General features: G+C 39.3%; 1 protein-coding gene across 1 annotated transcript in view; it reads left to right on the forward strand.

The window, feature by feature from the left end:
- The first annotated feature begins 474 nt into the window (after positions 1-474).
- NELFA (negative elongation factor complex member A) overlaps positions 475-24,306 on the forward strand; it is a 29,464-nt gene continuing 5,632 nt past the window's right edge. Inside the window, exons 1-8 of the mRNA XM_074274592.1 lie at positions 475-844; positions 14,187-14,358; positions 16,463-16,624; positions 18,441-18,530; positions 19,483-19,616; positions 19,746-19,815; positions 20,876-20,964; positions 21,543-21,654. Coding sequence (XP_074130693.1) covers positions 596-844; positions 14,187-14,358; positions 16,463-16,624; positions 18,441-18,530; positions 19,483-19,616; positions 19,746-19,815; positions 20,876-20,964; positions 21,543-21,654 — 1,078 coding nt within the window. The 5' untranslated portion in view covers positions 475-595. The remainder of the gene's footprint in view (positions 845-14,186; positions 14,359-16,462; positions 16,625-18,440; positions 18,531-19,482; positions 19,617-19,745; positions 19,816-20,875; positions 20,965-21,542; positions 21,655-24,306) is intronic.

Consider the following 24,306-nt stretch of genomic DNA (forward strand, 5'->3'; position numbering starts at 1 on the left):
CCAGGATCTGCTTCTCCCGCGCACTTGCCTGTGCCTCTCTACACGAGAAACCGAATACGTCCGCGCGGTGCGCCTGGGGGCCGCTCCCCTAGCCGAGATCCGTTAACCCGCAGGGGCTGCACGACCTAGAGAACCGTTATTAGACCAACCGCAGGAAATCTAACCCCGGCCGTTCTGCGCTCTCGCGGGGCCTTCCTCGGCCGCTACTTTCTCGAGGCTTCAAGGCCGCCCAGCCCCCTCCCCCAGCCCCGCACCAATTCCCTCGGGACAAATTTCCCTACGGACCGCGCAGGCAAACCGGCGTCTTCCTAAAGACGCCCAATGGGAACACGGGAACCGCCATCTTTCGTTACGGACAAAGCTCCGCCCAACGGCTATGAGGGAGACGCCATGTCCTGTTACGGAACGGTGCCTCGCCCCTAGCCATCCCTCCCATCAGCAGCTGCGGCCCTCAAAGCTCTGACCCAATAGGATTCAGGTGCGGTCGCAAACCGTGACGTCACGCCGGTCTCGCCCTCGCTCAACTCGCCTGCCTTCGGGCGGGCGCCGCCATGTTGCGGGGTCCTCGCTCCGGGCGTGTAGGTGTCTCCATAAGATGCCGGCTGAGCGCTTCCCCCCTCTTTTCTCCCCCAAGATGGCGTCCATGCGGGAGAGCGACACCGGCCTGTGGCTGCACAACAAGTTGGGGGCGACGGACGAACTGTGGGCGCCGCCGAGCATCGCGTCGCTGCTCACGGCCACGGTCATCGACAACATCCGCCTCTGCTTCCACAACCTCTCGTCTGCCGTGAAACTGAAGCTACTGCTCGGGACCCTGCATCTCCCTCGGCGCGCCGTGGATGAGGTCAGGGCAGCGGCAACGGTCGGGGGCGGGGGGCCGGGAGTCCGGGGCCTGACGGGCGGGGCAGACTGGGTTTCCTCGGGCCGCGGCGGCGGCTCTTCTCCGCCCCCCTTCTCACCTCCCGCGCACAGCGGGAGGTCCCCTCCTTTCTTCCCCTTTCCCCCTCCTCCCTCCCACCTTTGCACTTTCCCCCCGCTACCCCGCGCTTGGCGGGCTCCCCCTCCCCCCGCAGCACCCCTCTCTCCCCTGCGCTCGGGGTCCGGAGTTTGCCCGGTCTCCATCACTTTACAGATGGGGAAACCGAGGCCCACAGCGAAAGAAGTGAGGCTGCCAAGGTCACGAAGCCGGTGCCCGTGACCGAGGGAGGAACTCGAACTCGGGTGGTTTGAATCCGTGGGGAGCGAGCCGGGGGAGGGCCGGACTGCTTGTGCCTTTGTGTCCCAGCGCTTTAGCGCAGCGTTGGCGAGTCGTGTGAGTTCGGTAAATGCGGGTTCACTCCCTCTCCTCTCGCTGGGCCAGGGAGTGAGTCACCGCTGTGGACTGAACTCCCACGACGTGCCGCGCGCTTAGCCGACGCTGGACCGGTGCACCTGGGTGCGTTTTAGAACCGCTCCCGGAGACGAATCCCGCCCTCCTTCCCAACCCAAAGGGCGGCTGAGTTCCGTTTTTTGTATTAGAGCGGCTACTTCGTGCACCCCCTTCCCCGTAACGAAAACTGTCCCTGTCCTTGAGGGGGCGGGGAGGAGTGAGGAGGGACAGTCCGTACTCGGAGAGAGAGACAAAGTTGGTACAAATTAAAACAAAGTAATCTCGCTGTGGGCGAGCTGGCAGTCGAGGACCGGATTGGCAGTTGACTTTATCCTTGACTAAAAATCCCAATCTTTGTCCACCTTTTTTTCTAACAGCAGTTACTCCCCCTCGCCTCCTCCCTCTCCCATCACTTGGCTTTTTTTTTTTTAGAGGGCGGACACCTTTCCATCAGCCCCCATTGTTGGGGTCCAGCTTCTCCTTAGCCCCACTTCTACTTCAACACTGACTAAGCCCGGCCCTTTGACTGTGCCGCATAGGTCCCCTCTTCGCCCTTTTCCACTAGATAGCCGTCCCACACTAAACTAGCCACCGAATCCTCCGTGTGACTCTTTCCCTTGTACTTCGACGCCCTCCGTTGTGGCCTGGCCGCGGAAGCCTTACTCGAGCTCTTTCCCGAATCCTTCCTGTTCACTCTGCCGGCCTTTCCCCAAGTCTCCGGTTTACCTTTCTCTGCTTCCAAACCCCCGCCCGCGTCTCCCGCCCGATCTCCTCCTGGTCGCAGCCATCTGGCCGCGGCTTTGGAGTAGTAGTTGCAAGCTGCTGAGAACCTGGTGTGACTTTGAAACTTTGTTATTTCTATTCAAAACTTTCCTAGTGTCACACTGGGAATTGTTTGTCTGGTTCTCTGACTGACTGAAGCATTGTTCCCACCCATCAGTTAGCAGTTTTAATGACTTAAACAGAAGGGAAGTCGGACTACTGAGTCTTTTGTGCTAGAAAAACTGGAATCAGACTGGCGTCTAGGAGTGTTGACATTAAAGTGAAAAACCTTTTGTTGCTGTCTTAATGTAGACACTATTTTTAGTATTTAAAATGCCAGGTTTTCCCCTGTTAGCCAGAGAAATTAAATCTATTATGATCAACATATATGCTCAACAGTCCTTTATTAAGGACACTGACTTTTCTTACTGTTGGACCGTAGTGTTTGATAAGAAGTAGAAGGGGAACTTGAGATACTGGTGAACTTGTCATGCCCAGGGGCAGCTGCTACATCTGATTGAGCTCAGGGAAAATTCTTCGTGCTCCCCGGCCGCTTTTATAGTTCCCTGGGAGATGTTAGAAACGCTTAAAAGAGAATTGGGCGGAGTCATGTCCTTGTTCCTAGAGCAGGCCCCGCAGTGGAGGAAGGACTTTGTGGTTCTGATTTGGTATTTCTACCATGAAGATGTGGCAGCAGAGGGGTGGTCGGGAAAGTTAAGTTATTATTTTGGGTTCCTAGCTCACCTTGGACATAGCTGGAAGCCTGGACAAATCACTGAACCTCTTTGTATGATTTACATGCTAGGTAGAGGAAGATCCCTATGCTTTAAGGATTCAGTGATTCTTGTTTATTTTCCTCTCTTAAAAATTTTTCCCCAAGATTTCAAAAGATGACAATAGTGTGGAGAGACTTTTGTAAATTAGCAGTGGTACGATGCTTGGTGTAGATTATCTGTGAAATCTAAGATGACAGAGAAGAAAATGTGGGAAGTGATGGTCGCTCACAGAAGCAGCTGTTGCCTTTTTTTTTTTTTTTTTTTAGTACCTTGCGCATAGTAGGTACTTAATGTTTGTTGAATTAAATCTTGAAGCCTAGCATCCCCTTTTTACAACTGTTTTTAAATACCTAAAATAAAATGCATAAATTACCAAGGAAATCAGTTACTGAAATGCTGCTATCAAGAAGTTGGTTTTTTTTAAGTTCATAAATGCCAGATCAAGAAAATGTATTACCCAGTAAATTAGTGCTATAGATTTATTAATGTTGATCCCAAAAGACTTCCTTTTTTCCCCCTTTAGTACCTTTAAGTATCAGTTAGTCTTTCAGCTAAAATAGATCTTGAAGATCTGTTAATCTAGCGAGAAATCAATTTAATAAAGTCATAAGAAGGGAAACAAGTAAGCCTTTGAGAGTACTGATTGAGATTTTTTTCAGAGGACTTAAGTGGGGGTGGGGATAGGTTCCAAAATAACCTGAGCCTATCAAATAATTTTTGATAGATTTAATACTCCCCAAAAGGAACTGCTATAAATATTTTTGTTCAAATAGGTCCTTTCCCCTTTTTTGGTTGTCTTTGGGATACAGACCAAACTATGGTTTTGCTGGATCCAAGGGTGGGCACAGTTTTATACCATTTGGGCATAGTTCCAAATTGTTCTCCAGAATGGTTAGATCACAACTCCACCAGCATTGCATTAGTGTATCAGTTTTCCCACAATCTCTCCAAGGTCCAACATGTTTTATAAATAGCCTTGATTTTTTTGAAAACTGCCTGTTCATATCCTTTTGACCATTTATCAATTGGGGAATGACTTGTATTTTTTATCAGTTTGACTCAGTTCTCTTATGTATTTGACTTTATTATTCTTTTTTCTGTGATGCATTTAGGGTTAAATGACTTGCCCAGGATCATTTGGGCTAGTAAGTGCTAAGTATCTTGAGGCTGGATTTGAATTAGGGCCAGTGCTGTATCCACTGTGCTATATAGCTGCTCCTCTCTATGTATTTGAAAAAGGAGATCTTTATCATAACTTGTTGTAAATTTCCCCCCTGTTTGCATTGTTTTTTGCAAAACTTTAAAATTTTATATAATTAAAATTATCTAATTTAAAATTTTCTATTGTTTTATATATTATCTTTGATCCTTAATTCTTCTCTTATCCACAAATCTGACAGATAAGACTATTCCATACTCTCTTAATTTGATTGTGGTATAACTCTTTGTATAAATCATGAACTCATTTTGACCTGATTTACAATGGAAGATATTGGTCTATACCTAATTTTTGCCATAGTGTTTTCCAGTTTTTCCAAGAGTTTTTGTCAAATAATGAATTTTTGTTCCAAAACCCTAGATCTTTGGGTTTAATCGTATATTATATTTCCATGGGCATTTACATTAGTATTTTGTACCTAATCTGTCCACTGATCCACTATTCTATTTCTTAACTAGTATCAGATTGTTTTGATAATTACCATTTTACAATACAGTTTGAGATCTGGTAGGGCTAGACTATCTTTTTTTGCATTATTTTTTTATTGATTCTCTTGGTATTCTTGAGCTTTTGTTTTTCCAGATGAATTTTGTTTTTTCTAGCTCTGTAAAATATCTTTTTGGTAATTTGATTGCTAAGGCACTAAAGAAATAGATTAATTTAGGTTGGGATTGTCATTTTTATAATATTGGTTTGGCCTACCCATGAGCAATTAATATTTTTCCATATGTTTACATCTGATTTTATTAATGTGAAATGTATCTTGTACTTGTGTTATATAGTTGCTTGGGTTTGTCTTGGGGTAGACTCCCAAGTATTTTACATTTTTTACATTTATTTTAAGTGAAATTTCCCTTTCTATCTCTTGCTACTGGATCTTCTTGGCAATATAGAAATCCTAATGATTTGTGGGAGTTTATTTTGTATCTTGCAACTTTGCTAAAATTATTAATAATTTCAAGGAATTTTTTAGTTGCTTTTCTAGGATTTTCCCAGCATACCATCATATCTTGAAGGATAGTTGTTTCCTCATTGCCTATTCTAATACCTTTAATTTCTTTTCCTTTTTTTATTGCCATATTCCTTTCTATTCCCATTATTTTCTCCAGAGATCTACCATATCTAAAATTTTCAGAATTTTATTTATCTTCTTAACTTCTTTCTGAGAGGGGAAAACTGAAGTCCTCTAGTTTTCTTATCTATTTCATCCTATAACTTGTTTAACATGTTCAAAAATTTAGATATTATCCCATTTGTGTTATGACTTCATTATCTATGATATAATTCAGCAAGATAGTTTATCTCTTCTAATTAGATCTATTTTTGCTTTTGCTCTGAGATCATAATTGCTACCCATTTTCTTTGCTTCTGCTGAAGCACAATAGATTCTATTTCAGCCTTCTACCTTTACCTTGTGTGTGTGCTTCAAAAGTATGTCTTATAAACAACATTTACTATATTCTGGTGGTTTTTTAATCCATTCTGTGTCTGCTTCCATTTTATGGGTGAGTTCATCTCATTGACGTTTGTAGAGTATTCCTTCTCTACTATTTTTCACTTATTTATCCTCTTCTCTCTCATATCCTACCTTTATATTCCTCACAAGTGTTTGACTTATGATCATCAATTTCTCCAATAATCCTTCCCTTTTATCAGTTCCTTTTTTGTTGTTCTTTTTTACTTGCTTGTAGGTTAAGATAGATACATTTCTATATTTGAGTGTTATTATTCCCTCTTTGAGCCAATTTTGATAAAAGGTTTAAGGTTTACCTATCTTTGCCTCACAGTATCACAATTCACACTGATCATTTCTTACAGAACAGTAATATTTCATAACATTCATATACCACAATTTATTCAGCCATTCTCCAATCGAGGGGCATCCACTCAGTTTCCAGTTTCTGGCCACTATCAAGAGGGCTGCCACAAACATTTTTGTACATGTGGGTCTCTTTTCCTTCTTTAAGATCTCTTTGGGATATAAGCCCAGTAGTAGCGCTGCTGGATCAAAGTGTATGCACAGTTTCATAACTTTTTAAGCATAGTTCCAAATTGCTCTCCAGAATAGCTCAATGTGTTCACAACTCCACCAACAATGTATCAGTGTCCCAGTTTTCCCACATCCCCTCCAACATTCCACATTATCTTTCCGAAGTGTGTAGTAGTATCTCAGAGTTGTCTTAATTTGCATTTTTCTGATTAATAATGACTTGGAGCATCTTTTCATATGGCTAGAAATAGTTTAAATTTCTTCGATTAAGAATTGTCTATTCATATCCTTTGACCACTTATCAGTTGGAGAATGGCTTAATTTTTTATAAGTTAGAGTCGATTCTCTATACTTTGGAGATGAGATCTTTTTTTTTTTTTTTTTTTTTTCCTATTTTTTTTTTATTATATATATATATATATATATATATATATATTTTATAATATTATCCCTTGTATTCATTTTTCCAATTTACCCCCCCTCCCTTTATTCCCTCCCCCCGACGACAGGCAATACCATACATTTTACATGTGTTACAATATAGTCTAGGTACAATACATGTGTGCGAATATCATTTTCTTGTTGCACAATAAACATTAGAATCCGAAGGTACATGCAACCTGGGCAGACAGATATTAGTGCTAACAATTTTCATTCCCCTCCCAGTGTTTCTTCTCTGGGTGCAGCTACCTCTGTCCATCATTGATCTACTGGAAGTGAGTTGGATCTTCTTTATGTTGAAGATATCCACTTCCATCAGAATACATCCTCATACAGTATTGTTGTTGAAGTGTACAGTGATCTTCTGGTTCTGCTCATTTCACTCAGCATCAGTTGATTTAAGTCTCTCCAGGCCTCTCTATATTCCTCCTGCTGGTCATTTCTTACCGAGCAATAATATTCCATAACCTTCATATACCACAATTTACCCAACCATTCTCCAACTGATGGACATCCATTCATCTGGAGATGAGATCTTAATCAGAATCTTTGACTGAAAAAAATGTTTTCCCAATTTATTGCTTCCCTAATCTTGTCTGCATTACTTTTGTTTGTACAAAAACTTTTCAATTTGATATAATCAAATTTTTTTATTTTGTGATCAATAATGATCTCTAGTTCTTCTTTGGTCACAAATTCCTTCCTCCTCCACAGGTCTGAGAGGTAAACAATCCTATGTCCTTCTAATTTATTTATAATCTCATTTTTTATGCCCAGGCCATGAATCCATTTTGACCTTATCTTGGTGTACGGTGTTAAGTGTGGGCACTGCCTAGTTTCTGCCATCCTAATTTCCAATTTTTCCAGCAGTTTTTGTCAAACAGTGAATTCTTATCCCAAAAGCTGAGGGTCTTTTGTCAAACACTAGATTATTAAAGTTATTGACTATTTTGTCCTTTGAACTTAACCTACTCCACTGATCAACCAGTCTTATCAACTAGGATTTCTTACAGAGAAACAGCAAGATCATTGTCCCTGGAGGGAGGGCACGTAAGAAAATTGGGCAGGTGAGAAGGGACCTCATTGTGAAGAGCCTTAAAAAACCAAACAGGTTTTATATTTGATCTTAGAGAGGAAGGGGAGCCACTGGAACTCATTGAGTGTGAACAGCTGAGTAGGTGGTGGGACTACAGTAGGGAAAAGAGCTGAGGCAGGGAGATTTGACAGCAGTTTGTTGTGCTACTGCAGGGATGAGTGTCATGAGCACCTGCATAAAAGTAGTGAGAAGGGACCATATTGGAGAAATTGATAGGAATTGGGGAATGAGAGAGAGGGCAGGGAATTGAGCCTGACACCTAAATCATGAGCCTGGCTAACTAGGACGGCGGTAGGACTGGTGGGAAGAGGGGGAGGGTTTGGGGAGAAAAATGAGTTTCATTTTGGATATGTTGGATTACTGTACTTCTTGTTTAAGATATCTTATAGGCTATTGGAAATTTGAGACCAGGAGTTAGCAGAGAGGTTAAAGCTGGATAAATAGATCTGTGAATCATCTGCCTAGAGATGATAATTGAATCCATGGGAGCTGATGAGATCACTTGAGTGAAAACAGTATAGAGGGCAGCCCAGATGATAGATAGAGCTCTGGGCTGGGTGTCAGGAAAGCCTGAGTTCAAATGTGGCCCCAGATACTAATTATGTGACCCTGGACCAGCCTCTTAACCCTGTTTGCCTTAGTTTCTTCATCTGTCAGATGAGCTAGAGAAGGAAATGGCAAATCAGTGCAGTATCTCAGCCAAGAAAATCCCAGATGGGGTCTCCAAGAGTTGGACATGAATGAAAAAGCCTGAACAACAACAAAATCATTGAAGGGGAGATTTCTGGCTCATTATCAGTGTTCGGCGGGGACTTGACAGCCTGTGTGAACTGGGAATATGCATTTCTATGATGCCTACCATGTGCCCCATTGGGCTTTTTCAGATATTCTCTCACTTGTTGGGCACTGTGCTAAGTGCCTTTTGCATGTATCTCAGCTTATCCTCATGGCAACCCTCCAAGCTAGGGGCTATCCTTATTTCCATTTTTAGTTGAGGAAACTGGGGCACACATCAGTTAAATGACTTGTTCAGAGTCAAACAGTAGTAAGTGCCTGATTCGTGAGGTACCTCTCTCCACTGCTTCTGAGTGGGGGGAGAAGAAGGTGTTAGTGAGAATGTGGGCCTTCTCATTATTTTGCAGGCTCCAGGCAGAAACTTAGTCATTTATTCGACTTCTGAGTAGTTGTCAGAAGGTGATATGGTAGAAAAGCTAGTGAAAAATGGGGGGTAGGCATTCCTTCAAAGGGAGCAGTTAGGGATTTGGGAACTGGCTGATCCTCTTCCCAGGGCAAGGCATGGTAATGTTCTTGTGAATTATTTGTGTTTTTAAGTTTGTAAGCCTTATAGTGCAATAGAAATGTCTTTTTTTTGTTGCCATTAATAACTCAGGTGAGTTCCTAATTGGAATGAGGGTTAAGAAAAAAGTTTTAATTAGGTATTCCTTTCCCCTTCAACTCCCCAGCAGGTATGCTGTCCCTACCATTAAAAGATTAATGACTGATAGTGTATAAAGTTGAAGCAAGATGAAGCCAAGATTAATCTGAAGATCTTTCTGGGCCTGGGAATATCTTTTTATTGAGTTGTCTATAACTTTTCAATGGCTTAGCATTGGGTTACCTGAATGTAACTGGATAAAACTGTTGTTTTAAACTATAGGCCATGAAAACATCTAGCTAGACATTTTAAAGCTGGGAGGTTATGTTAAAATGATTACAAGAATCTTCCATTCTAGTTGTTTTCTGAGCCATCATTGTATTACATAGAGGAATAGATAGATTCTCCTAAGCTCAGAGATCATATCTATCATCCAAAGGCCCCATGTAGATTTGGTCAAAGAGGCTCATTATCTGGTTCACTTTTTAGTCACTACAATACTCAGACAGTTTTCTGATTCCAAGAGCTGTTATCATTTGTTTCATGGGAGGAGGTAAATATATGGTTGAAATCATAAATTATGAAAGTAGAGAATCAATCAAGAAGCATTTATTAAACGAGCTGGGAATACAGATATGGTTATTAAAAAAAAAAAAAAAAAAAGAATTCTTGTCCTCAAGAAGTTTACATCCTGGTGTGGAAAGGTGATAGAGAAAAGGAGACCAGCAGTCATATCTAGTAATTAAGTTGAGATGCTAGTAGGTCATTTATCCTCATACTAGTCCTGTAAGATAAGATAATACAAATATTATCTAGGGCCCTTGTGGTTTTATGCTGGTTATATTTAACTACCCTTAGTAAAGATCAACTTCCAGAGATCCTAAATATTTTAAAAGTCACCATCCTCTTTAAAAGTAATGGAATGTACCACGTCCAAGCATGTCAAGTCAGGAAGCAATTAAACCATCAGTGTGGGTTATTTGAACAGCGAAAACTGCAGTGAACTAGTCTGTTGTTTTTTAAGAGTGAAATATATGGCTATAGTAAGATTTTGAGTTCCACATTTTTTTCTCCCTCTTGGTCTTACCACCCCCTCCCTAAGACAGCAAACAATCTGATATAGGGCAGGAATTCCAAAATAAAACTGATAAGCCACTGTGGTTTTTTAGATGGTTGGAAGGTGAGTTTTTAAAGAATATTTTGGTTTCTGGTAGAAATATACCTTTAAAAAAAAAAAGCAGGAATTTTAAAAACCTCAGATATTGCCTTCCTCTGTTACATGTGTACCTGACATTAAGCATTGGGAAAAGATGTGTTTCAAGAAATGTTGCTCAGCAGTGCTACTACTGGGCTTAAATCCCAAGGAAATACTAAAGAAGGGAAAGGACCTGCATGTGCCAAAATGTTTGTGGCAGCCCTTTTTGTGGTGGCTAGAAACTGGAAAATGAACTGATGTCCATCAATTGGAGAATGGTTGGGTAAATTATGGTATATGAATGTTATGGAATATTATTGTTCTGTAAGAAATGACCAGCAAGATGAATGCAGAGAGGCTTGGAGAGACTTACATCAACTGATGCTGAGTGAAATGAGCAGAACCAGGAGATCATTATACACTTCAACAATGATACTGTACGAGGATGTATTCTGATGGAAGTGGATATCTTCAACATAGAGAAGAGCTAATCCAATTCCAATTGATCAATGATGGACAAATCAGCTACACCCAGAGAAGGAACACTGGGAAATGAGTGTAGACTGTTAGCATTTTTTTTGTTTTTCTCCGCAGGTTATTTTTATCTTCTGAATCCAATTCTTCCTTTGCAACACAACAACAACAACAAAATTCGGTTCTGCACATATTTAATATGTATAGGAATGCCTGCCATCTAGGGAAGGGGGTGGAGGGAAGTAGGGAAAAATTCGGAACAGAAGGGAGTACAAGGGATAATGTTGGAAAAAATGTTATAATTATAAAATTAATTAAAAAAAGAAATGTTGCTCAGGATGCTATTTTTGCTTCATCACAGTGAATTAGTGATAGACCTGAATCTTCCAATTTCAGAGATTGTCATCCCCCCCCCATACCATCTCCCACCACAACTATAAAAAAGCCACCCAGAAGCCCCCCAGGCAAGCCCCTTCATGCCCACATCCTCCCTGAAGCAAAAACATCTGAACTAAACCCCTCCATTGTAAGATAGCCTCAGATAGCCTCATCACATTCAGAGAAATGGCACAAGGGACCTGCAAGGCTCTGTCTCAAGACAGCATAGAGGGGAAGGGCGTTCCTAAGTAACTTTCGGGGTTGTCAAAAAACTCTTGGAAGTCCTAAAGGAGGACAGCAAATAGCCTGATGCACCCTCCAGCCTTACAGTGCACAGACTGGGTAGGTGCCCTATGTTACCAAAGAAGATCTTGAGGGTCTAACACTTTCAGCCTAAAAGATCTAGGGCTCTAACCATGGATGTGAAGGTCTTTCTCTTTTTTTTCTTTTGTCAACTATCATTTATTCCCCCTCCCCCATAATATTTTATTTTTCCAATTACATTTTAAAAAATAGTTTTCAAAGCATTTTATTTTTGTAAGATTTTGAGTTCCACATTTTTTTCTCCCTCTTGGTCTTACCACCCCCTCCCTAAGACAGCAAACAATCTGATATAGGTTATTTGTATGCAATCATTTTCATATTACTCATGTCATAAAAGAAAAATCAGAACAAAAAGGAAAAATCATGAGAAAGAAAAAGCAAACCAACAAAAGATGAAATGGTGGTATGCTTTGATCCGACATTCACTTTCCATTATTCTCTCTCTGGATTTGGATGGCATTTTCCATCTCAAGTCTTAAAATTGTCTTAGGTCACCACATTACTGAGAAGAGCTGTCTCTCACAGTTGATCATTACACAGTCTTGTCATTGTTGTATACAGTGCTCTCTCGTGATTCTGCTCACTTCACTCATCAGTTCATGTAATTCTTTCCAAGCTTTTCTTCATTTCTTATGATATTCTATACATTTATAAAACACAACTTATTCAGCCACCCCACAATTAATGGGCATCTAATCAATTTCCAATTCCTTTGTTGGACATTATATTTTAAGAAAACATAAGGGAAAACTCATATTTATTAGAACCAAAAGGCAAAGTGAGCAAAGAATCTATCCCTTATCTCCTGAAAGGTGCCCCTAAAGGAAAAGTCCTAGAACTCAAAGAAAAACATGCTGCTGAGATGCAGAAAAAAAGCAATCAGAATCAGACTTGAAACCTTCTACTAAAAATGAGGGGAGACCTTAGGGTACAGTATTCCAAAAGGCAAACAAGATAGGATTACAATCAAGAATAACTTATCCTGGTAAAATTAAGTATAAAGGGGGAGAGGGGAAAAGAGAGGCAGGGAGAAATGGACCTTTTCTGGAATAGAGGGATTCAAATATTTTTGATGAAACACTAAAGTGAATAGTATCCTTGAAATACATTAGGAAGTATAGAAGAAAGCATAGACAAGGAAGCATTTTGGAAAGTAATATGTGGAATTTGTTAGACACTTTTTAAAAAAATAAGCAATATGAAACAGTCATAGTTTCAGACGGAATGCTCTTAGTATACTGTATATATAGAAATGTTCTCTTTTATGTTTAATTTTTGAAAAACAAAGACAAAAAAGAAGAAACTTAACTTTTCTTGAGGCCCTACTTATGTGCCAGGTGCTGTTTAATGCTGGTAATAGAAAGGGCAAAGGAGTCCAAGCCCTCAAGGAGCTCAGTCTAATGAATAAATAGGTTCTTAAAAGTTCATTTTAACAAAAGGCGTGACTGAAAGTATTTTATATTTCAGGGATCAAGATGAGAGATTTGTTGTGTTCCCCATGTGCAAAAAGTACAGATGAGTGTATTTGGTGTGTACAGACTTTGATGTATACCTATGTTGCCATAAGCAACAATATTGGCAACTCTTTAGTATGCTTTTATCTCATATTAGAACCAATCCTGTAGGGATTTATTAGGAACTTTTTTTAAAATTTGTTTTCTTTCTCAGGTTTCTATGTCTTTGTATAAGCAGCTTAGTTCTCTGGCACTTGATAGCTTTGGGCAAATCACTTTACTTTTCCAGGCCATCTTTAGTCAGTTTCTTAATCTGTAAAATCAGTAGGTTGGATAAATGCTCTCAAATGTCTCATCCCATCTTCAGATCCTAATTTGGTTTTAGCTAAAATACAGAGCAAATGACTTTTCAGAAGTGAAGGATTAAACAACCTCCCTTTTAAAAAACAAAAAAAACCTCTTTTTCTTTTAATGATTTAGACTCCCTTGTTTCATGGGTAGAGATTATAAAACAGGGAAGTAGTCTGTGTTTGCAGAATCAGCATTTTGCAGTAATAATGTTTTCTTGCTCCTGAGAATCCAGTTTTGTCTGAAGGATTACTTCTAGTGCTGACTACAGAAGGGGCTTGATGTTCCCATTAAAGTTTTGGCATTGAGTTATTGTTTGGAATTCACTCTCATCATGAAAAATAGAACTAGTTACTATTTCTGTAGAACTATCTGGTTTTAAATCTGTTACCTGAAACAGGAATATTGCTATCCTTTTTGTGAACTTTAAAACTATTTCAAATTTAGTTAATTAGAGCTGACCTCCAGAAGAGATTCCCACTTTGTCCAGCCCCAAACTCGCCGAGCCCCTCCCCCCCATAATCACTAGAAGTCTTTCAGCAAAGACTGTTGAATACATTGTACATAGGATTGTTATTAGGATTAAGGTGGATTTGTGAGGTACTGTGAAATTCTGTAGAAGGTTCCTAGTAAGGACTTCTGTAGTTTACTCATCTCCTGGAGCCTCAAAGTTCTCTCTTCCATAGAGCAATCCAATATGAAAAAGTTACTGTCAACTGGACCATTTTGTATAGTCAAAACCTTCATTTATATAGTGCTTTACTATTTGCAAAATGCTTTCTCTATACCACTCTGTGAGATATGTCCGCAAGTAACATTTATGTTTTTATAGTTGAAGAAATAGAAGCTTAAGAACGTTGATTCTTGAGTAAGGAACAAATTTTACCCATCATTTGTACAAGTTGTACATGATTTAGTATGTTTTTGTCATTTCTACTTAGAATTGTTTCCAATCTACTTTTTTCCTCTTTTTTTTCCCCCTTAGATGAAAGGAGCATTGACTGAAATTATCCAGCTTGCAACATTGGATTCAGACCCTTGGGTCTTAATGGTAGCTGATATTTTAAAATCCTTTCCAGACACTGGTTCACTTAACCTTGATCTTGAAGAACAGAATCCCAATGTTCAGGATATTTTAGGAGAGCTTAGAGAAAAAGGTACGTTGCATTTTCATTGAATTGGGAGCATCTGGGTAGGTATTATTTTTCTTCATTTAAAAGAGATTGTCCTACTTTTATCATAGTTGACACCTTGTAGTTCAAGCAGTCCCCGTTTTTATAAGTAAAAGAGAAATACAGAATTTAAGTACTCCAGAGACACAATCCAATGCTGCTAGGGAATACAAAATAAAAACTTAAAATTTAGTATTTTAACTTGGTCTCTCAAAGGTTACAGATGCATCCCAAACTTAAAACCATAGTGATTTGAACTTGGGGAATTTTAGAAATTGTATGGACCAACTCCCTTAATGATCCATTGTGTCATCTTCTCAGTTCACTTAATTTGTGATGGAATCAGAGTGGTCTTGGTAACAATAAGAAGCTTAACCATGCTTTTCATCTAGTGATTCTTGTCTATGATTTTCCATAGATTCTTTGCAGACGACTTCTATCTGGGTCTTCTTATCACTGCACTCTGTACCAGTACAGACCTTATGCTATTCATCAATTAGTCTTTGTTCTTGCTTTGTGATTGATCCATTTCCCTTTCTTATTCTATATTTAATCAATTAAAAAATGAACTTATTTGGATATGTTTGTACTTTTACTTTAAAATAGTTGTTAGTTATTTGGGGGTGGAGGGAAAGGGGAAGAGGAGGGGAGAAAAGGAGAAGGAAAACTAATGAGAACAAATAGACAGCCTATGGTCCCTTCTGGTCCGTTTTATGAGAAGACATAAATGAAAATTGCCCTGGATGGGTCTCCATTCAAATTGTTGGAGAGATTATTCACATTGGCTAGATCACACAGACACGTTTCCTCTTGGACAGAAAACTAGGGCCACTAAGCCATGCATAAAAAACTCTCTGGGGGTGTGTTGACTTAGTTTTAAATGTACAACTATATCAGGTTGCTTGCTGTCTTGGGGAGGGAAAAAGTAAGGAAGAGAGGGAGAAAAAAATTTGGAACTCAAAATCTTACTAAAATGAATATTGGAAACTAATTTTATATGTAATTGGGAAAAAATAATGCTGTTAAGTAGGGGGAAAATAATATCTGTGTTTTATTATATTATTATTTTTTAAAATAGTTCCCAATTACATTTTGATCTGGTCTGGGATGCACTCTTGTGTGTTGTAGGCCACGAGCTCATGGACTACATGTTTGACATCCCTGCACTAGAGTAATTATATATTACCTCCTTAGGCTTTACTTAACTGTGTGCAAATTTCCTTTTTTCCATACCTTAAGGAATGTCTTTCTTTTGTATATTAGTTTGGAATGGATAGCCTCTCTCTAGACTTCAGAATGTTAAAAGAAATTCATCCTTCTCTTATCTCCCCTCTCTCTTTCCCCCCAAAAAAATAACCTTTGTTTTTCCTTCCTAAAGCATCCTAGTTTTTTTCCTTTCTCATGCTAGAAAATGAGGAGAATAGTGAACAAAGCCATGAATTTTGTGTCTTTGTGTTGTTACCAAGGTCAGCTATAGTCCCATTTCCTCAAGTCCTATCCTTCTATTTAAAGAGCTTCTTCCTTGATCAATGCTGTTAGCATATGGTGGTTCTTGATGAGCCTTGGCCCAGTGGATAAATAACCAGACTTCTGAAACACAAACAGGGTTTCATTTCATAAGGAACTGTCTTTAGGCAGAAGCTATTATTAGATACTAAGCTCCTATGTTTCAGTCCTTACTAGATAGACAAATATTAAACAACCTTAGGATTAGGTAGAAGCTTCTATAGAATCTTTTTTTTGGATACTGTAATTATGCACCCCTGAGAAGTTCTTTGGAAGCAAAAGACTATTTACAAAACTAATAAGTAAGATGGGTATTAGATTCATAGTTTTTAATATATTTGATTGATTTCTTGTTTGTTTCTGAAATCACCTTGTATTTTTTTTTTAACTATATTAATTTCTGAATTGATTGATCGATTGATTGTAGCGAAGACAACTACAAAATGGGTAAGATAGTACATCTTAATGTTATGCAGTTAAATCATTATAATTTTAAACTACAAATTTTATTATGATTTGCTTTGCATATCAACTGTAAAAGAAATGTATTTCCTAATGTATTGTCTTACTCTTCACTGAACAGTTAGCGAATGTGAAGCATCTGCTATGTTGCCTTTGGAATGTCAGTACTTAAACAAAAATGCCTTGACCACTCTTGCTGGACCACTCACGCCCCCTGTGAAGCATTTTCAGCTGAAAAGAAAGCCTAAAAGTGCCACCTTGAGAGCAGAGCTCTTACAGAAATGTAAGTGTGAATATATATCTAGGAGATTGGGCATCATAGCTTGTGTGTGCTACATAAATTCCACTAAGTGGTATTTTAATATATGGGGACTTTTTTTTTACATTTTTATGAGAAAGTAAACAGGACTGCCTTGATACAGGTGTATGATGACCATTCAGCCTGTTCTAGAAGCTCCCTTGAATGTGGTTAAAGCAACTGGGTCTTCCCTTCCCTGCCCCCCCCCAAAAAAAAAAAAATTTAGAACAAGTTGTCTTCACAGCAGGAAATTTTAGCATCCACTCTTGTTCTTTCCCTGATTTAGATTTAGAAAGCCAAAGCAGATTTGTTTGAGCTCAGAGGAGCCAGAAAGATCTTCTCTTAACTCCTGTTGGATAGCTGTTAAACTTCATAAATTCCAAGTACACTTGCATTCCTCTTTATATTTTCTATCTTAACATTGTGCAGTGAGTTTTGAATTTCCTTAATACATGTTTGTTGAATTGAATTGACAGATGAAAAAACTGAGACCAAGAGGTGTAAAGGGGCTCTCATCAAGACAGCAGTTCTTAGACAGAAGCATCTACTAACTTTAGAAAGAGGCCCTTCCTCTCCTTTGGAGGTCTGGGAGCATTGTCCTGAAGCCCAGGGATTCCAGCCTTAGGCTCAAAAGCTAATGTGTTGAGAGGAAGGACTTGACCCAAGCTGTCTTCAGGCTTTTCTGTCACAGTCCTTAAAGAATACTTTTACTGCGTCATACACCTATCCCTGAAGAACATTCCTATTAAATTAGGAGTATCTGTATGGGAAAGAATTCTGGATTTGAATCTAACAGCCTTGGCACTTAAGTATTTTTGTGACTTTAACTTAAGTTTTTTAGATACTTGTCAAAGGTAAATAGAAATTTGTTGTGGGTGGTGCCGCTGATTAAGGGAGATACAGGGGGGAAAAGTTGAACTTGGTATATATGTCACCATTTTGCATTGAATTTAATGCCTTTCACTGTGTTACAAGAATCTTGCTTATCCAGAATGGCTAGAAAATAAGATGTTTTGGTTAATTTAATATTCTGACATTTACTCCCAAATGAAAAATAAATATTTTCAAAAAATTAGAATAAAATATATTAACAGAAGCACTTATTTTAGAAGGTACTTTAGAGTCTTAATCTTAAATGCTTTATGTCTACCTTGCAAACTTATCTCCTGCTTTCCTTTGTACAACAGCTGTATTTTCTTGGCCCAATAGTGCTTCTTGTTTTTCTGACCATCATATCATCTCCCCACTTTTTTTTCCCCCCTCTACGTTTAGGGATGTGGGGTGCATGCATTGTCCTCCCTTTATTTGTTTTCATAGCTCAGTTATTTGATGTCCAATATCTTGTTGTTCTTCCCTAGATTGACTTAGAAAAATGATGTTGATGAAGATAAGTCACATTTATTTATCATTTTCAGGTTTTACTAAGCACAGTGCTGAAAAGTATGCGTTACCTCCATTCATTTCCATTCCATATATGAACTAAAAAAGACCTCTACCAGTGATAAGTATAAACATTGTGGTAGGGATAGAAGCAGTTGAGAAAACAGAACTCTTAAAAGTTTTGAGTTGAAATTAGAAAAATTGAAAAACTAGTGCTATTGAAAACTGCCCACAAAGTTTCCCTTTTTTGCCATCCTCTTCTAGCTTACATTTAAGTGGGCGGCCTTTCTTTATTAAAAAACTTGCTTCTTTAAGCTCTTCTTGGGCTTGCACTCTAAATGAATGGCAGGTAGTTGTGTTCAGAAAAATGCAGCTTTATAGGAATGGATGTTTGTGCCTCATGCTCTTTTCTTTTTTGTAGCCACAGAGACTGCCCAACAGCTCAAGAAAACAGCTGGAGTACCTTTCCATGCTAAAGGAAGAGGACTGGTCAAAAAAATTGATACCACAAGTAAGAGTTCCATAACTTCTGGTACTTAAATTGAAGGCAAAATGTTTGCAGACACAAGTGAAGGCATTCCTATCATGTCCCTGAATGTTTGTAAGTGAAGAGCTTTGTGGGCTGCCCCATTGTCATATGTGGTTTAATTTGGAGATGTTCTTTTCCCATTTGTAAAATTCAATCAAGTGCATAAAACCCACGAAGCATAAAATTCGCGTTGATTTACTAAACTATCATTTATACATAATAAGAAAAGGTACATTTTATCTTTAACCTTTTACATAAAGTTATTGTCTGCAAAGATGTCCCACAATGTATATAGAGTAGTATGCCTTTTAGTCTCAAGTTTGCCCATTTAGCCTTATTCATAGGAGGCTCTTTAGTGCTGGATTAAATGTCTAATAGTTAATGGATAGATCAGTAGCTTAGTGACATGATACGATTGCCTTGGTGGTTATATTATAATTGTAAATTAAATTGTATATTGTATGCTCACCTAAATAATGATATGCCCAAAAGGTAATCAAGAAGGTAAATAGAGCTGTCAAAACTACTCTGACTTGCTTTTTCAAGTTTGTGTAGTCCTGTTGTATAGCAGGAGTCATTTGGCAAACTTAAGCCACACTTCCATCCACAATAAGTGTATTTTATGCAATTTAAAATAAAGTTTTATTGTATTATAAAATGCAAAGAACATTGATAGTTCAAAAAACAATCTGTAGTTTGCCACCTCCTGCTTTGGAGCCACACCTTCCACTTCAAGGCTACATTAACCTGGAGTCTTTGTATGCTGTGGTCAATTACTTTTTGTGGAGTGTTAAAGCAAGAGAGGTGTATATTGATATTTTATCTGTTAGTGGTATTTTCAGTTAACTATATCTTCTCTTTGGATAAGGCTTTTGATTATGCTGAGTAAAATTATTTACCACTGCTGTTTCTCTCCCCTGTTACCCTTTTTTAGCACCTCTTAAAGGCATCCCAAAACAGGCTCCTTTCAGAAGCCCAACCACACCCAGTGTTTTTAGTCCTGCTGGAAACCGGACTCCCATCCCTCCTTCTCGAACTCCTCTACTACGAAAAGAACGGGGAGTAAAGGTGGGCACCTTGTTTTGGACTTTTAGCATTTCTTCCTCCTTCCACAAGATGGTAGCCTTTGAAGCAAAGTCATGTTATTTGCTGTGTTGTCTGTTTTAATAAAGGTTTTGGATTTTGGTTTTTTGGCAGTTACTAGATATTTCAGAGCTGGATATGGTTGGTGCAGGCCGAGAGGCAAAAAGAAGAAGAAAGACTTTAGGTGTGTATGATGGGTTCATTACCCACCTCCTCTCTACTAAAGGATATTTAGAAATTTTACTTTGGCTTTTCAAGGAATTGGGGAAATGCCATGCTGCAGAAGAGCTTTAGAACCTGAGAGTCAAGACATGAGAGCTGGGAAGGATCCTTTTGTCTTTGTGAAGGAGCAAACTTATACTCAGAGAAGGAGAAAGAGAACCTTCTCAGTCTATAAAGTGAAGGGCTTACAAGCTATACCTGGCCTCTAGTTCAACTGGTTTTGGACAAAAGGATTTCCTTGAAGCTTGCATTTCCTGCAGTCCAGGCACAATTTGTTCTATCCCTAACAAGAGACTTATTTTTCATATCTTATTTTACCAGAAATTATAATTGATCTTTGATCTCATCGATATGGCTCCTCCTTGGTGTAGACTGCCGTCCTCGGATGGAAGTTTTTAACTTGTTTTCTGTTGACAGTTATATAGTATTGAGGTGGTCTTTTTATTAATCCTGTTGTCTTGGTCTGGGACAGCCACCTCTTTTTATGGTTGCCAGGCTACTCCATTCTTCAGAACACTTCCTGTGCTTAGGTGTTCATTGGAGACTGGCTGCATGCCACCTGCTTATACCTATTAAGAGTGGTATGGTGGGGGAAACTGGAGCAGAGGCTGTGGAGAATCACATGAGTATTAGACTATCTCTACACCCTCATTTTCTCATCTTTTTAATAGTTTCTCTGAACTAGACAAAAATCAATATGAGACTGAAAAAAAGTATGCTTTTTTATATAATTGCAAATTGCTTTTATAAATATTAGGATAGTGTGACTCTATAGTATGAGCTTTTTATTGAGTATGGTAAGGGTGACTTTTAGATCTTAAGGTTTAAATTGGGTTTTAAGTAAGTAATTGTTTGGAGATTTCAAAACATTCTTGAACTGAGCACATATACATTTTTCAAAGTCATACTTTCTCTAGGAAGGAACTAAAAATTGGATTAATTTGTGTAGAATATTTTTTTAAATAAATAGTTTACTTTGGCCTCTTTATTTTTTATTTTTTATTTTTTTTAATTATCAACAGATACAGAAGTTGTGGAAAAGCAAGCCAAAGAAGAAACTGTTGTTGAAAATGCTACTCCTGATTATGCTGCTGGCCTTGTTTCTACCCAGGTTGGTCTTTACATCATCTTAAATTTGATGATAGTTTTGTTAAAGCTCTATAGAATTAACTTGGCTTTTTATTTTGACAAAAATAAAGTTTTAGACTTTAACTTATAAACTTTGGTTGATAGTCTATTTATGTAAATCTATCAAAGAATATTAAGTTTAGCATTACATTTATTTTAAGACCCAGCTTAGATGAAAAAGGATGTTCTCTAGGCTAGTTATGACCCAGATTGGACATGTGAGATACAGATGGAAATATCCCTATCTTTTTTTCTTTAAAGAAGGAGAGGATTATATCTCTTTATCCTCTTCTGAGAATGATCAAATAAACCCATCAATAGTCACAATCTTGCAGAAAGAAGGATCACAAGGCCCTGGATCTGCCACTAGCCATCATCACACTATGACAAATAATATCTATGAAAATGCTTCAGAGAGCTAAAAGTCATATACATATAAAGTTGCAAGACTAGGAGATAGAGGTATTTGAAATTGTGAGAGATTGGATCTTTTAAAGTTTAAGATTAGACTATTTTGTAGTTATATATATAATGCATGAGCAATTGTAAAAACTTTTGCAGAAACTTGGTTCTTTGAACAATGAGCCTGCACTACCCTCTACAAGCTACTTGCCTGCAACTCCTAGTGTGGTTCCATCATCATCCTATATACCAAGTTCTGAAACACAGCCAGGTAGGTAATCTTTTATTTGTTTCACTCTTTTCAATATTTTTCTGAGTATCTAGCTTCTGTTCACTTAAAAGGTATTCTTTCATTCAGAGGAAGAAAAAAGTGTCTTATTATAATAGATCCTTACAGGTCAGTTCCATTTGAACAAAACCAAGTTGTTTTATTTTTATTTTTTTGCTTTTTAACTGAATGAATTTATTCTGTAACATGCTAAACTTTTAGGAAAAATGAAAACAGAGATCCTGAATCTGATCTGGGAAGCCAGAATAATGCCAGTTGATTAGCAGGATCAGAAGTCCTGGTCTGAGTGGATCATGAGGACATAGAGAGTGAATCTGACTGTCCTTTTCTAGGTGTTTGGGTGTGAAAGGGGTGACAGGATCAAATGAAGGGTTGTTTTGAAAGAGTTAGACATGACTGGGGCATGATTCTGGGCAGCAATCCAGAAATAGAGATTGAAGGCTAAGAAGGACCAGCTTTCGAGAGAGATAGGAAACAATACAGTGAAGGCCCAGATTGAGCACTTTGCTTTGGCAAGAAGAAGAGCCATTTTTCATCAGAGATTGGAACAAAGAAGGAGAGACTAGATAGTAATATGAAAAAATTTAGTGTAGGGAGGAGAAACGGAGTCTTGTTTTTTCCAGTAAAGTAAGAGATGAGGTCTTCTGAGAGAAAGACGTGCTAGTGGATGATGTGGGAATCCTAAGGAAAAAAGAGGAGAGGTTTGTAGTAGTTGTTTTGGGAGATGTGATCTTCTGAGAAGAAGAAAAGAATGGGATGCAGTGGGGAAGGCCAAGGTGAGATTGAATGTGATGTGGATTCAGTTATTAGCTCAGCACATCAGGTGTGATGTCCAGAGTGTTTTCAGCAAGATGCATGTGGGAGAGCAGGTGGATGGTGGAGGAACTTTGGTAAGGAAGCCAAGGGAAGAGAACAGTTTTAATGATCCTAAAGGTTCAGGATTGCTAAGAGAGGGAAGCCCTGTGGTCAGCGTGAAGTGTGAAGAGAGGAAGGTGTGGTCTAGAGTTGTGAATCATGGTTCTGGGTGATAGTGAGCTCATTCATGGGTTGGTAATCCCTTTGAGTGGTTGAGGTGGATTTGTGAAGGTATATTTTGTGAGAAGCCAGGTGGTTTGATGGGATGTGCCTACTGAAGTGTAAGTGCCATGGTCTGGATTAGGGAGGAGAATGCTGTAAGCCAAGCACTGAATTCCTTCAGAAAGGAGTTGGGAAAGATGTTTGGGCTTGTAGAACCTCAGTCAGGTTCTAGCCTACATGGGTATGAGCTGGGCTCCAGTGAAGTAGAGTGAGCCAGGATGCGAATAGGGTTACAGAGACTGAGTGAACTTGCAAGAAGAGGCTGCCAAGGGATGGTAGCCCAGGAAGAATCTGGGCCCTGGCTTCAAGGAGCAAGGGGCCATACTGATGGTGACCAGAGAGGCTCAACCTTTGTGGGCTAAAAGATGCATGAGAGGAATAGGACCATTGATGACCAGAAGACATGGTGGCAGGCAGCAGACACAGAAGTTGTGCGTTCAAGTGAATTTAATGTATTCTGATTTCATCTCCTTCCTTCTTAATATTCTTCTTGCCTAGTAGCTTTAAAACATTTGAGGGAAGAAAAAAAAAATGTTTTCCATGTTTCTAACTCTCCTGTGACTTTGTGTTACTAACTGAGTGGGAGTCAGTTTCCTTACCTGGACTTCCACAGGCTGGAGCTACCTTATTTTATCATCCTAATCTAGAAATACAGCTGTCCTTCTGATCTTGTGTCCCAATTTTGGGCACCTCCAAGGTGGCTATCCCAGATCCCAGAGTGCTTTTCCTTCTGTTTTGCTCCTTGGCAGTCCCTCTTGACCATAGGGCCGCTAACAATATTGCATCAATCCAGAAGGTGAAAGTTCTTTTAGCCCCTTACCCTATGGTGCTCTACTCAGCAACACATATGATTGCCAGGACCCCCTAAATAGTAGGGAATTGTGGAAGGAAGTCCTGTTAAGTCCCTGGCCTGCCCTGGAACTGTGGGGATTCCCTAGACTTTGGGCAGCGATATGCAAGTTCCAGGAATCAGCCAGGGTTGCAGAGGACTGTGGTTTGAGGTGATAATGTAATTCTTAAAATTTTTTCTTTTCTTTACAGTCCTGCTGGTAGGTTTTAGATTTTTGCAAAAAAAAAAAAAAAAAAAAAAAAAAAAAAGTAAAAGAACCTAAGTCCAAATTTGACAGGAAAAGAACTCTAAGCATGAATATTATACTTTTGTGGTCAATGGCTCTTATGACCTATTAGGTAGAGAAAGGAGGAGAGAGGCAGCTCTCCCCAAGAGGGAGAGGAAGGCTCCCCTGCTGTTGGAGTTGCCTGCCAGAAGAACCTCTGCAACAAGGTTAAGGGTGCAGAGATGGCATGGTGCAGCTTTTGTCCAGGGTCTGCTAGAGAGTGCTGAGCTAGAGAGACAAGATCAGACAGGACTTGTTTCTGGGAAGATGTCTCTGGATCCCGATACAGTTACCCTTTGGCTCAGCTCCATTAACTCGGCCTCCTTTTAGCGGGTGATTTCATCCATCCAAGACGGCCAGGCCAACCCAACCTTGTGAGAGAGGCCAGTTATGGATGGGTGGGAGGAGGAAAGGAATGGGGCTCCCTCCATTATAGACCCTG

This window comes from Sminthopsis crassicaudata, chromosome 6 (assembly GCF_048593235.1).
Source record: "Sminthopsis crassicaudata isolate SCR6 chromosome 6, ASM4859323v1, whole genome shotgun sequence".
NCBI lineage: Eukaryota > Metazoa > Chordata > Mammalia > Dasyuromorphia > Dasyuridae > Sminthopsis > Sminthopsis crassicaudata.